Here is a 15,872-nt window from a genome sequence, read left to right as displayed (position 1 = left end):
GCATGCAAGAGATGGTATTTGAGTCTCTGGAGACAACCAGAGTATAGCAGATATTCACTTTTTGTTGTTCATTATTTGACAGATTCTAACTCTGGACAAATTAGATACTTCAAAAGCTTGCTAATCCCAGTAGGAGATCTATTGTAGAATGTTGTTTTTATCAAATAGTCCATGGTGACAAACTATAAGTAAGGAGCAGTTTGGCTCCCAAAACTTTAAAAAACAAAATGTTAATATCAACAAATACATCAAAAGAGCTGGCTTGTTGTGCTGACTCTAAATATATATTCATTAAACTTAATGTTACCCATCAAAAGATACAAGCATGAGAAAATTTGCTTAATTTTCAAAAAAGGGAGAAAACACCCTCGAAAATTCAGGGGTATTAATGAAAAGCATGCTGTCAGAGAACCATACTGTAGAGGTTTCAAGCTTCTATCTAGAAAAATGTTGAATTTTGTATTTTTTGTCAGAAGAAAGGTCATGGATGCATGTTCATTTGTTTTGTTTTTTCTCTGGGGTGACTTTATCAAACCAATGGTCCTAGAAGATTGGCATAGGGCTTTTTGAATGGAAATTAGAAGTTCTATTTCTCTTTTTAAGTGACTGAAAAGGTTAGAGAGCAGCTAGCCCCTTCCCCCAAGGTTGTCCAATCAAAATTTTGAGACAGTTATTTTCTTCAGCATGACTTACAGGTCCAATGACTATACTTTTAGTGATGATGCAACCCTCCATAGTCCCTGGGGAAAGGGCTATAAGCAGTATTGAGTGTACTGGTATCAATGATATTGGTCATTATTTCAATCATGGTTTTGTGCCTTCTATATGATTATTTCAAGAACCTGTTTTTTGCAAGGCTGATTATGGTAATTCTTAACCAATGCTGTTTTTCCTACTATGGCAAGAAATCATGATTAATTACCAATGTTTGAGGTAAAATCATTTCTTTATTTTTGAGTAATTTGTTCAAATATAAACAAACAGCATATGGAAGATCTGAAATTGGTTTTGAGTTTATCATTAGTAGTTGACAATTCTTGTGACATAAATGACACAGCACAAGTTTCAATTTTTGTAAGATTTATGTTTCATTCAAGCCCCAAAGAAGAATCTTTAGAATTACTACCACTCAAAGGTCATACATGTGAGAAGATATTGCATCTACTGTAATTGAACATATGGATAAACATCACAGTCTTCTTGATAAAATCGTGTTGATTTAAACAGATGGGCTCAAAAGTTTGACTGACCTAAGAAAAAGGGTTTGGTGGAATTTTTGAAAAAAAAAGTAATAATGGGATACTTGTTTACCATTGTATCATTCATCAACAAACACTTTATGCACAACCATTCATGGAAGATATTTGTAAATTTATAGAGTTAGTGATTACAATTATGAAATCTATTTTAGCTAAAGCTCTTAGTTATTGCCAATTTAAAGATTTTTCATTTGAAACAGAGAGTGAGTATGCAGATCTTCTGTTCCATAGCAAGGTTCATTGTTCATCAAGGGGGGAGGGGGCATTTCAAAACGTTTTGCATCCCTTTTTCTTGAAATTAATGCATTTCTGCTGAAGAAGGGCCTTGAGCATCCAGAACTAACCAACAATTAGTAGATCCAAAACTTTTATGTCATGGTAAATGTTCTGTTTCATCTAAATTAGCTTAATTGTAAACTGCAAGGGAAAAGAAACTTATTTTGTTTTATGTTAAAAGAAGCAATAACATTGGGAAAAAATATCCTCTTTGCTCAGGATATTGAGAGGGAAATATTGTTTTGCTTTCTAAGCCTTCTGAAGCCTCACCATGAAAATAATTCCTCTATTGATAAACACTCTTTTAAAACAATAATTTCAAATATGAGGGAAACATTTGTCAGCAGGTTTCAGGAATTTAAAAACAGCAGAACAACTTTAGCATTTTTCAAGAGTCATCTTAATGTATGATATCTGGTTAAAATTTTATCCTTTTGCAATTGAAGTTGGTAGCTTTGAAATACAGTTGCTGGATTTAAAAAACAAGGAGATATGGCACTATAAATTTGAATGTCTTTGTGTTGCATTGGAAATAGTGGAGAAGAAAAAAATGTGGTCATAGTTCACAACACAAGTGGTCTGCTTTGAATCACCTGGAGAAGGAAAACATGAGCAGTTTCAATGAATGGAATAGTATTCCTGACTCTTACAATCAGCTGAAATAGATTGCATTTGCTGTTCTTTCCCTTTTCGGTTCTGTATATATATAAGCCAACAATCTTTTTCAAGCATGAACATTATCTAAAAAACAGTGTTGGCCACTAATTTAGTAGCTTTGCCCACTAATTTAGAATCATTTAGAATGGATGTCCAATAAAAGATTTGGTGCTTCATTTAAACAGACATTAAAAAGGCTTTGTACAGGAATATCACCCTGAGGGAAACCACATAAAACTGTTCTAGAAGAAAAAATGAGGAACTGAGGAACCTAAATTTATGACAACTTGGGTTCTATCTGATAGAAAGTCCTGAATCCATCATTTAAAAGAAAGGTCTATGTTTACACCTTTCAACTTTGTGATAAGGAACTCATGGCAAATTTTATCAAAATCTTTGGCTAATTGTAGGAGGGTCGTGTTGACAGAAAAATTTTGTCAAGTATTGTAGTGGGATAATCATACATTTGTTGATGGCTAGTGTTAATGGATCTGCCAGATCTGAAGCCATATTGAGAAGGACTGAGGATGTTTTTGACCTCAAAATGCTACATCAAAGCTTTATTTATGTATTTTTTCAAGAACTTTTACAGCAGCAGAATTTATGCTGATGGAATGATATTTTTTGATACTGTCTTTATATCCTTTTCTGTAGATTGGATTGGAGTGATGTATGACATTCTCCAGTCAGAAGGTTGTCCCCCTTTGGTCCTCTAGAATTATGGACATCAAGTTTATCAACACTAGCAAGAGCCATTTGTTCATTGATTGACAATTCAGGCATTGGATAAGGATATAGGCACCAATGATTTGACAGTTTTTGTAAAAAAAAAAACACTTTTTCTACTCTGTAAGGCTTAATTTAAAGACTTTTGGTTTGAAAATGGTTTTAGTATGTAGGGAAACATATAGGAATCTAACTATTTGATTATAAGTTTGAAGCTTTATCAGAAAAGGGTACAAAACTCCGATTTTCTGAAATGGGAAGCGTTTTCACCTACAAATTTGACAGAACAAAAAAAAATACCTGTTTTCAACACAAGTTGGAACCCAACTTGACGCGTGTCAAAATACTTGGGGAATGCTTGTGGGTGAATCCTGGTGTATTCGACATGCCTATTTATTCTACTTTTTTCTCTCTCTTTAACTTTGTTTAATTTGTAAATGGATAAAACACTATTCAGATAGTGGAAGCAAAAAACTGAAAAAAAAAATGCCTCAAGAATAGAAACGAAATTGGATAATCATATGGAATGTAATCATGTGACCTAGGTCATAGGACTTTTTTTTTTACAGTGGTGCATGCCACATGATTAGCATCTCCAAACGCTATTTGGAATGGCCAGCGTTAGTGGTCCAGCATATATTTTTTTCTTGTTCACAGTGAAAATGTTGTCAACATTTGGCCATTTCAAAGTTAGTCTTCCATTTTAATCCACTTTGAAAATTTTAGTCATGTCTATCCTATGTCTGGAAAGTCCGAAATCCTTGAAATATGCATCTCCTATTTAAGATATTAGAAATTTGTGACACCAAGGAGTTTAACATGTTTCTCTAGTACTTTGGGTGGGATAGGGTTTAAGAAAACGGAAGCGGATTTCAAGTATTTTAAGAAGTTTATTTTCATTATATTTGACTTAGTGGAAGTATACTTTCATATATAAATTCTTAGCTTTGTCCAAAACATGGGTAGGATTTTGATCTTTGAGGGAATCTCTACCAATTTCAATAATCAATACTAGATATAAGTGTGGTCCTAACAAGGTTCCTTGAGGAATTCCATGGTAAGTAGGGAGAGGTTCAGATAGAATATTTTTGTATTTTACAACTTGGGATTTATTTGAAAGAAAACATATACAGAATTTACTAAGAGGGGTCTACTTTAAAGCTATTCAGTGATAAATGAATTAGGTTGCTATGACAACCAAGTCAAATACTTAAACATATGACCATAGCACTAGGCCAAGCAACAGCTCCTCAGATGATGGAAAAATCTAGCATGAAATCAGTAAAACTACGATTTGAAAAAAGAAAACTTTTAATTTTAATTTCCTGTGAAATATTATTAGAAATAATAATAATCAAAATCTCTCATTGTTGAGGAAGTACCTGTAAATTCGACAACTACATTTCTATCAGAGGACTCTTGAGTTTTGACATGAATTGTTTCTCATGTGTTTTATGTGTTTGGTGAAGTTTCAGTAGTCACCTATATTTTGACAGGGCCTGTTGCTGTCTGTCGAAAATTTTGACGTACAAAATATTAAAAAAAATAAAATAAAATCTCATGATACAAGCCAATGCCTTCGTTTTAGTTTGGCCAAAGGAGCATTTTTAGTCCACAACATCAAACAAGAATTTTTGATACTTGGAACATAGTTTTGTCAATATAATATTAGCTTTCTTTTTAATTTAATTTCAAACAGTTCATGGTAACAAACTGTAAGTAAGGAGCGAGCCGGCTCAATAGTAACCAAACTCTAAAAAACAGCATTTCAAATTAGGCATATCAAAAGAATTTGCGTATTATGCTGATGCCATATATATAAGTTTCATTAAGTTTAGTCTTACCCATCAAAAGCTATGAACCTGAGAAAATCTTACTGATTTTCGCAAAATGGGGAAAAATCCCCTTAAAGTCATGCAATTTTAATGAAAATCACACCATCGGATTCAGTGCATCAAAAAATTCTACTGTAGAGGTTTCAAGCCCCTGTCTGCAAAAATGTGGAATTTTGTAATGTTTGCCAGATCAGGGATGCGTTTTTTTTGTGTGTGTGTTTTTTTCCCCAGTGGTGATCGTATCAAACCAGTAGGCCTAGAACGTTGGAAGAGAGCTCATTCTAATTGAAATGAAAATTACTAGTGACTTTTTAAGTGACCAAATAATTGGAGGGCAACTAGGCCCCATCCCATGCAACTTTTTCCCCAAAATTGTCCGATCAAAATTTTGAGATGATTTTGTTCAGTATAGTTTAAATCTTCAATAACTCTGTCTTTGGAGACCCCCCACACCATCTGGGGAAAGATCTTTAAGTTATGAAATTTGCCCATTATTTGCATATAGTATTTGTTATTGGGAAGTATTCATACATTTTTCGGGTGTGGAGGGGAGGACGAATTTTTTGCTGCGGGGATTTCGCGCTGGGAGAATTTTCCATGGAGGGGTGAAATTTTCAGGGGAATTTTCCAGAATTCCTTTACGAAATTTCTTTTTATGTCTTGCTTTCTCTTTACTGATTCCTTTTTATGCCTGGATATGTTAAGGGTAATTGTCCAGGGTAAATTTTCGCCAGGATTGAATGGTCCAGATGATATTTCCGAGGGAATGGGATGTTTCCGTGGAGCCATGTATCCTGGCTTATTAAAAGAAACGATAAAAAAATCAAATAAAAAAACAAGTTTTTTCAACTCAAAGTATGGAGCAACATTAAAGCTTAAAATGAACAGAAATGTGTATGAGGGGGTTGACCCCTCCTCAACACCACGCTCTTTACGCCAGAGTTTTGAATTTTGTCCCAATTCTTTAAAAACGACTCCTGAAACACAAGGGTTGTTTAATTAGAACAATAAGTAACTTTTTTTTAAAGTGCCAAAAGACTTTAGAGTGAAAAACGAGGTGTTGAGGGGGGAGGCAACCACCCTCCTATACATAATAATTTCTGTTTATTTTGAGTTTTAATGTTGCTCCTTAATTTCAGTTGAAAAAATTTGTCTTTTAAATTTAATTTTATCAAGAAAAAGCCAATGTGGCTACATTTTAGAGAAGATCAGATGTATCTTGCCGTATTGGATCTGATCCCAACTTTTTTTTTTGCAAAAAAAAGTAATGACAGTTTGAACATTACATAGCTAAAAAATTGTCAGGAGCTCATTTTGTGTCAAAAACAGAAAACCGATTGAATTGAATATACTTTTCTTATCTGGGTGTATTGGATATAGTTTTAACGGTTCACATGGTCAAAACATAACGACGGCTTCAAGAGATGGTGTTCCAAGTCCCAACTAAGTAGAGTTATCCTGTTTTGAATGAACATTTCGACAGTAATTCCAAAATTGCACTGTTGAATCATCGGTACCTTTACCCTAGTTATAGGATATAATCACGCAGCAGGGACATATGCATAAGATTGTTTGTGAAAGATGGAGCAAACTAAGAGTTCAATGCATTAGCCTTGTCGATTGATGATGAATGGGTTGTACCATTATATAGAATGGCATGAATAGTATGATGGTTAGAACTCTTAGCAGAAACATGTTTCCAGAAAAATTTGGAATTTTCGTTAATATCAGAGGCAAGCTTTTCTTCGTTTTCAGATTTCAGTTCCCCAATTATACAATAAACAAGGTTTTGAGGCTTTGGGTATTTTAGTCAGCTGTCGTGGGTCTTTTCTTGCTGTATTTTCTCCTGGCTTTGGATTTCTTGTTGATCAGTCTTTTGACTTCTCTTGTGAGAAATGGAAGCGTCTTAAATTGCTTTCGAAAGGTGACGCGAGAGTACAGATAATTCCTTTAAATTTCAACCAAGATTAATTTATGTCATTTGTAATAAGCTCTGGCCAGTTAATTGATGCAAGTTCCTGTTCTATGTCTTGATTGTCAATAAAGGTTCGAGTGCAGAACAGAGGTTGAGGACAATAATTCAGAGAAAATACAGACATGATAACTAAATGGCCACTTTTGCTTGAAATGAGAAACTGATTTTCAATAAGGGGTTCAGGATCACTTAAAATTAAGGATAATTAAAAATTAAAATTAAATATATTAAAATTAAAATATTAAAATTGAAATTAAATTAAATATTAAATATTGAAATAATTACAAATTAAACATAATTAACAATAATATATAATTAAATTCAAAATTTAAATTATTAAATTTGATTAAATAAAATTATTATTAAAAATTAATAGTAATTAAAAACTAATTAAAATTATTGATTATTGATAAATGATAATTAAAAATTAAAATAAAAGATACTGCTCACTGATCCTGCATTGCTAGAAGATTTATCAGTGTCACTTATTTCAACATTGGGAGACACATTTTTATTTACACTACTTACAACTCTGATAGTCATTTAGTGCAAATCCATTTCAGCTGGTGCTTCAAAGATGAACACGTTTTTTAAATATTTTTTTACCTGAAGTAACTACATCTACCTCACCATTGGCATGATGTACATAGAATTGTTCATATAACTTGGCCCTCTTTGCACATTCAGCTTTTGAAAACATTATTTCTAAACTACATCTTGTCATTCCTTTTTGCTTTTATGATTTTTGTAGGATGGATTTATTTATTCTTAATTCATCAACTAAAAAAATGGGGCTTGTCCTCCAAGACTGCTCTCATTATGGGAATTATTCGGGCTGATAAGGTGGTGACCGTTTTCTACAGTTACATGTTGTAAGTTATATTCCTTGGACAGGAAATCACAAATGAATCTCTTGTCGTTTGGTTGTGGAGATGTTCCAGATACTATTATATTCGGCTTGCGTATTTGTTTCAATTTAGCTTGCTTCTTTGATTATCTCTGTTATCTGCATTCACATGTCTATCAAGTTGCTTATTCGTTTCTACTCTTATAGATTCTTCTTGGGCTTCGACTAAGTTTTCTAATAAAGTAAGATTTGCTGCAGCACTGGAAATTTGTTCAAGCAAGGTGATAAAATTGTGTTGTTAAAATTATATATCAATGCTTTTTTAAGTTCACTAACTGTGGTACTTTGTTGTTAAAACTAGTATTAAGAACCAATCATTGACAAGGAATAATCACAAAAATAAGACTACAAATCAACAAAATCTGGTACTTATCCTATGTTTCACTTCTGTCCAATCTTACCTACCTAATTTTCCCCCTCTCACCACTTATATTGAGCCAGTATTAACCATTTGCATGAGAAATATAAAGTAATTTATAATAGATATTTATATATTGCAAAATAAAACATATATATTTTATATCATCTCTCGTAAGTTTTTGGCATTAATCTGTCAATATGCTGATAACAAGTTTAAAAACCAGAGACTAAATAAGGAGAGATTATTTATTAATTTTTGCTCAGAAATGTTCAGGTACTTTGCAACAATTGACTCTGCTGTTGAAAGGGCATTAATACCTAGATCTTATATATCCAGAAGAAGCTAAGGGGGTAAAGCCACCATTTTTAACACTTTAAACTAGTATATAGACATTGTAGATTGCATCTCTCTAAAGCTAAATTTCCTTTTTCTTTGTGTTATCTGAAATTTAGTTTTATTAGATTAAGTATGGCGTCTTGTCTGAAGTCCATTCAAACATCCATGCCAATAGTTAACCTCTACTGACAGGTCAAATACCAGGTTTTTCTTACTAGTATTGAGAAAAGGAAGAGACTGACAGAGATTATTTTCTTTCTTAATTTTATTTTTGACCCGTTACTAACAGATTCTTCTTTTTTAAGTTAGCTGCAAACCCGAGTTACGTAGTATTTGCTGCTTCCCCAAAGTAGATTGAATTTAGTATTTTGACAGGGGTTATTGGACACAGACTAGAACAAGTGTATAAAATATAATCACTTACCTTTGTGTAAAGAAGTTGAAAGGAAATGTTTTCTTATTTACCATTGCCATGATTCAGAAATAGAATAATTGATTGTAATCATAAGGTTATCTTAAAAGTTATTATTATCTTTCTAAGAAGAATCAAATTTTGTGAAAAAAAAAAAGTACAGTCGGACCTCTAGTTTTGGTTGCAGAAAGGATGAATGTTTTTACTTACAGTGCAGTAAAGTCGTTGTTAATCTGGCCCTTGGAGGGGTATGGGGTACAATCTCAAGGTGATTAATAAGTAGAGTAATGTTTCCTTAGGGTTGGCCTGACTAATTACACAAGGCTTCCTACTGGGTATAGATGAGAATCTTAAATAACGTTATTGAGAGACTGAATATAAATATGGTTACTTTTATTGGACTCAACAACAACGAGACATGAGTCTGGCCATATATAGGCCACTGGGACTTTTCGTTCCACAGAATATAAAGACCAACAAAGATGAAATTATAAGCTATAGAAATTAAGACAGACGATAATCCAAAGCCCTCCCAAAAAAAAAGCTTAACGAAGACCAGGGGTCAACCGTGTATCCAGATATAAAATGTTGCTAATTACACCAAAGTGTAACTTTTATTGACTAGTCTCAACCACGGTTTTCCAGGCCACAAACATACATAAGCAAGGAAGTGATTATTTCTCAATATCCTTGAATGCCCACTTTCAAGGATAGTTTTCTAAGATCTGTGGTACTTTTTATGGTTAATTTTTAAACTCTTATCTTAGTAAAGTGGTATCCCCAAAACCCGAGGATGTCATAAGGACAGATTTTAGGGTATTTGGAACTTCTTATAAGGGTGTGATGGGAGGCTTTGAATACATTTTGATAGAGGAGGAGCGATCGTATCTGTGTTGGCCTCAGGCAGCTTGGTGCTGCAGTGAGCGGTTGTTAGTAGTAGTAGTAGTAGAACTGTGTTCACTGGCGTCGAAAAAGTATGAAAACATTTAAGGTTAGTACTTTATTCGTAGTATTTCTAAATTAACACTTTTTTTACCTTAGGCCATGGAGTCAGATCAGGATGATACAGTTTTACTAAAATTAATGGAGTGGGAGAAAAATGGAGGACTAGCATCACTATCTACTCTACAAATTGAAGCTATTAGTGACCTTACTGAGCTTGCTTCTGAACATCCAGAAGAACCCTCTAAGGAGAGTAAAGTAAGTAAAAATGCTATAGGGTCAGTTTTAATCTGGAAGGGTCCTGCCAGGGTTTCTACAGTCTTTCTACAATCTACAGGGGATTTCTACAGTCTTTTTTGTCCTTTCTAAAGCTATTTATAATCTAAATTAGTTATCGTGCTTCCTTTCCTGTACCATGCTGCTTTTTCTGTCCTGAAAGCAGGACATTATTTCCAATCTGTTTTTATTAGATCTCGGCGAATAGAGCCTCATATGGTCTCTTTTTTCATAACATATATGGGTTGTTAATATGGAATAAAGTTTATATGGATTTATTATAGGTTTTTCTTTGGTAAATATTCATTAGCTACTCTGTTGTGCTCATGAAACACATAAACTTCAACCTTTCTACATTTAAATACCGTTTAAATGTTTGACTATTGACAAGACTGAATAAAAAAAGAAATGACAATCACCAGCCCGGATGGTCTGAATTCGTATTTCAGAGTCAAACTTAAAAGAAACATGATAACTCTCTTCAAAAAGAAAAAGATAGATTTATGAGTCAACATTTCAAAATATAAAAATGATTTGAAACAGTGGTATTTGGAAAGATCAGAGGTTCTATCCTGGAATAGTCATTTTTGGTGAGTTTATGTATTTTTTTTTGTGCTACCATCAAAGATATCCTAATGTGTTTGATTCAGAAAAAAATGGTTATTTTTGGGTCTCTCTATTGCCACCATTGATTATGAGATGCTATTTACCTGATATACATTATACAGTACTTTTTCTGTTTTATCTGCAATCTATAAGTCTATGAGTTAAGTGCAGAAGGTGGTGGTCGCAAACCTTGCAACACACGCTTTATGTAAAACTTAAATAGTACTACAACACATCTGTTGCCAAGAGCATCTTTGGGTAGAAGATATTGTTTGTAACAGTTAAGGAATTAAGCAGATCCGTTGCCAAGGGTATCTATGGAGAGAAGATATTGTTTGCAACAGCTAAGTAATTAAGTAGATCTGTTGCCAAGTGTATCTATGGAGAGAAGATATTGTTTGCAACAGCTAAGTAATTAAGTAGATCTGTTGCCAAGGGTATCTATGGAGAGAATATATTCTTTGCAACAGTTAAGTAATTAAGCAGATCTGTTGCCAAGGGTATCTATAGAAAGAAGATATTGTTTGCAACAGTTAAGTAATTAAGCAGATCTGTTGCCAAGGGTATGTATGGAGAGAAGATATTGTTTGCAACAGCTAAGTAATTAAGCAGATCTGTTGCCAAGGGTATCTATGGAGAGAAGATATTGTTTGCAACAGTTAAGTAATTAAGCAGATCTGTTGCCAAGGGTATCTATGGAGAGAAGATATTGTTTGCAACAGTTAAGTAATGAAGCAGATCTGTTGCCAAGGGTATCTATAGAAAGAAGATATTGTTTGCAACAGTTAAGTAATTAAGCAGATCTGTTGCCAAGGGTATCTATGGAGAGAAGATATTGTTTGCAACAGCTAAGTAATTAAGTAGATCTGTTGCCAAGGGTATCTATGGAGAGAAGATATTCTTTGCAACAGTTAAGTAATTAAGCAGATCTGTTGCCAAGGGTACCTATGGAGAGAAGATATTGTTTTCAACAGTTAAGTAAATAATCTGAAACTTAAGCAATAATATCTCATCATTTTTATGTGCTTTATAAATATTTTCGTATGTACAGGACCCCTTACTACACGATCCCTTAAAAATATCCTCTGTTACCAAGGGTGTATATTGTTTGCGTATACGTTTTTGTTTATATATATTTTTGAAATATACATCGGTCACAACATTTGTGTAAAGAGGTTAAAGGTCAGAAACCTGTTAGCCATTGCTAACAGGTTGCTATAAATATGATTACTATAATGTCTGTTCCTTTTTAGATTTTTTTGGACATTCTTTTTCTATTTTCACTGCAAACTTATTCCTGTAACAAATGAACCTTGTAACCATTGCTTTCTGAAAAAATTAAATAACCTCTTATGACCTTTTGTTCACAAAATTAATAAATAGAACCATTGGTTCTATGATCATGGATTATCACATTTGAGAACTATTCACGAAATTAGCAAAAGTGTGGTCTTTAAAAAAAAGGAAAAGAAGAAAACAAAAAGGATCCCACAGATTTAATGAAAAGTTCAAAGATAGCTTAAAAAAGAAACTTAAGCCAGGAATCTGAAGGATACAGACCTTGTAGAATATTAAATAGAAAAATGAAAGTAAGGAGCGACATCAAAACTTAAGACGAACAGAACTTATTCCTTATATGAAAGGGGCTGTCCCTTCCTCAACGTCCGCTTTTCACGCTAAAGTTTTTTATTGTTTAAAAAAATAGAGTTGTTAGAAAGAGCCAAACTTTAGCGTAAAGAACGAGGCGTTGAGGTGGGGACAGCTTAATTTGTTGAATAGTTTAATATTATCACTTTGTATTTTATTTTTTAATGGTATTTTTATTTGCAGTCTAAAGAAACGGATGCATCTGTTGGTGTAGATTCCCTTCAAACTGCCAGTCAGGTATGTATACCTCTAGTATAGGCCTAATATATCATTTATTTGATTTTGGCTTTAAGAAATACATTGCAAACTTGCTGTTTAAAGCATTGTTTTTTGTCGAAGGAATTTTTGTCAAAATTAGAACGTTTTGTCCAACGGTTTTGGTCAAATAAAAAAAATGTGTCAAATAAGTTTTGTCAAAATTAAAACATTTTGTCGGATAAAATTTTTTCAAAATCAAAAGATTTTGTCTAAACTAAAACATTGTGTCAAAATTAAAACATTCTGTAAGAAAAACGGTTTAAAAACATTCTTTTTTGAAATTGAAATCCATTGCTCTTCCAGCAGAATTTATCTTGAAAAGAAAAAATATTTGATGCCTTTTTATAATATATTATTTATTGTATATATTCACCAGTGAATAAACTAGCCTTTATTTATTTCAAGTATAGTTTTGTCACCCAGAGCTCATCAACTGGGATTGATTATAACATGTTAAAAAGATAAAAGCAGGTGAAACTCAATAGAACAAAGCCAAAATATACGAAGGTTCAAAGGAAATATTAAAAAATAGAAGTGTAAAAGGAACAAGTGAACAAATGCAAAACATGGGCAGCGCCTGTACCAATTGATAACGAGAGGGAAAGCAGCTTGATGTTTTGTTTACTTTTAGAGGTTTGTTCAGGTATATATATATATATATATATATATATATATATATATATATATATATATATATATATATATATATATATATATATATATTGTTTATGTTGTTTGCTGTATCCAGTAGCATACATATCTTTTAAAAGATATTGGCATTGGTGGTATGTCGTCAGAATAGATGAATTGTCTGTAAAATAAATTTGTTAGATAACCCATATGGGAAGGGGGTACGACTGAACGCCCAAGACTAGGTTAAAAAATAACAGCATCACTTTAGGCGTGTCTTGAGAGTGCCTTGAGTAAAAGATTTGAGAGTGAAACGGTGAAGAAATATAGTTGGTCAGTCTCAAGCTTCTTGGTGTTATGACAAGTTTATATTAGCTGTGCTGAAATTTATGTAGAGGATAGGGGATTGCGAACGGGAGACAAGGTTTGAGGAGACTGGGAAACGGCAATAGGTGGACAGAATCGTGGTGAGGAGTAATTTTCAGAAAAATGGGGAGTGTGTTGAGTGACTACGTGAGTCACTCAAGTCAAAAATAACTTTTGCTTTCCCTGAAGGACTAGCGGATGCAGAGTTTAACGACAGTATGCGTGCAAACAATAAGCTGGTCTTTTCACATAAAATCTATTCTTTCGCAACTATTTGGAATTTGTATAATACGGATGCTTAAAAAAGTAAATTGGCTCGACTAAGCTAAGACTAAGCAACTTAAGTTAAATTTGATGTGCTCAAACCTTTAAGGGAAATATTTCGAGTTTTAAAAATGTTTGGTTTTGATGGTTCAAAACCTCAAAGTTAAATAAATTGAAGTAAAAAAATCAAAAAATCAAAATGAGTGTTAATCTAGCCGAAAACTCTAGGCTGGAAGCTTGTTAAAGCGCGTGAGTTTTCACTTAAATAAAAAAAAAAAGTTTTTTTAACTGAAAGTAAGGAGCGACATTAAAACTTAAAACGAACAGAAATTACTTCGTATATGAAAGGGGCTGCTTCCTCATCAACGCCCCGCTCTTTACGCTAAAGATTAACTCTTTCTCTCAACTCTACTTTTTAAAACAGTAATAAACTTATACTTACACAAACAAACAAATAAACACTCATCCGTGATCTGCCTTATGGCAAAAAATACAAAATTCCACATTTTTGTAGATAGGAGCTTGAAACTTCTACAATAGGGTTCTCTGATACGCTGAATCTGATGATGTGATTTTCGTTAAGATTCTATGACTTTTAGGGGTTGTTTCCCCCTATTTTCTAAAATAAAGCAAATTTTCTCAGGCTCGTAACTTTTGATGGGTAAGATTAAACTTGATGAAACTTATATATTTAAAAAAAGCATTAAAATGCGATTCTTTGATGTAGCTATTGGTATAGAAATTCCATTTTTTAGAGTTTTGGTTACTATTGGGCCGGGTCGCTCCTTACTACAGTTTGTTATCACGAACTGTTTGAAAAAAAAAACTACGCCTGCACAAACTTTTCATTTAATTAACCTAATTACATTTTTTTTTCATCTTCTCTTTTTGGCTTTTTTTTCTTTGTTTGCAGAAAATAGTCTTAATGTGCATATTCAGCTTTGTAACTTTTTTCGTTGGGCTCGTTGCAATGCTTTACAGCAGTTAACATTGTTACTCCAATTGTAGCCAAGCTAAGAAAGAAAATGAACTCCGACGTTTTTGAGTCGTCCAAAATATTTTACAATGGGGCACAACTGTACTTTTTCACTTAAACCGGGTTCACAAACCCAAACAAAGTCTCCAAATCATAAATGTCTTAGACAAGAATTACTCAACTATTCTGTAGTCTAGGGCGGATTCCGGAACACCAATTCAAAGTAAAACACGTGTATCTTTTCCATGTCGATTTCCGTTTCTATCAAAATTTAATATATACGTTTTTACAAGTGGAATGTTGGCTTTGAATGTAGCTAAAGTGGAGAACTTTGCAATCCGTATAGAATCCAAAAGTGTGTAAAGTTGGTATAAAGATGGGAAATTTCCCCCAACAAAGGACATTAAAGATATATTTTAGTAGACAGACCCCCCCCCTCCAATGAAAATTCCTGGATCCCCCTTTCTCTAAGTTCAATATATTCAGTTTTGTCATAAACAAACAATATGTCTAGGAGCTGGAATTGTATATTTTTTCTCCACTGTTATCTGTTGTTTCATGGGAAAACAGAGTTAGAGTCTAAAAAAAAAAAAAAAAAAAAAAAAAAAAAAAAAAAAAAAATTCAATGGTCATAATGAGGAAAGGTACTAGTTTATATCAGCGTTTAATTGGCGGAAGACTTTGATGTATGGACGTTTGTATGGATTAGATGTTTGGACTGCATTTGAAGAAGAACTTTTAATTTTTTGCTTGTTGTGTGCAACTCACTAGTGGCAATTTGGGTTGTTTAACGATAATTTAAAGATGCATTTGTTTGGTAAGGACTCATAGTTTTTTTTATTATTATTACAGAATGGGATAATGAAATATATATATATATATATATATATATGTATATATATATATATATATATATATATATATATATATATATATATATATATGTGTGTATATATATATATATATATATATATATATATATACACATATATTCATGTTGTTTGGTTTGTGGTTACTTATTTGTTTAATAGTTGACCACATTAACTTTCTGGGAGGGGGGGGGGGCTATTTGTAAGTTATTTGTGTTTTCTTTTCTTTGTTGGTTGGAAATCAAATCGAATTTCTATTTTACATGTTTTTCTCAATGAAATTGCAAGGAATAT

The 15,872-nt window shown here is 32.8% G+C and overlaps 1 protein-coding gene across 2 annotated transcripts in view; it reads left to right on the top strand.

Annotated features, from left to right (window-relative positions):
• The window catches only part of LOC136030501 (conserved oligomeric Golgi complex subunit 3-like), a 51,959-nt gene that overhangs the window by 2,097 nt on the left and 33,990 nt on the right, over positions 1-15,872 (top strand). For both annotated transcript variants that reach the window (XM_065709521.1, XM_065709522.1), the window contains exons 2-3: positions 9,786-9,944; positions 12,399-12,452. In XM_065709521.1, coding sequence (XP_065565593.1) covers positions 9,789-9,944; positions 12,399-12,452 — 210 coding nt within the window. In that variant the 5' untranslated portion in view covers positions 9,786-9,788. The remainder of the gene's footprint in view (positions 1-9,785; positions 9,945-12,398; positions 12,453-15,872) is intronic.

Source organism: Artemia franciscana, chromosome 8 (genome assembly GCF_032884065.1).
Source record: "Artemia franciscana chromosome 8, ASM3288406v1, whole genome shotgun sequence".
NCBI classification, from domain to species: domain Eukaryota; kingdom Metazoa; phylum Arthropoda; class Branchiopoda; order Anostraca; family Artemiidae; genus Artemia; species Artemia franciscana.
This window is presented reverse-complemented; position numbering and strand designations above follow the sequence as displayed.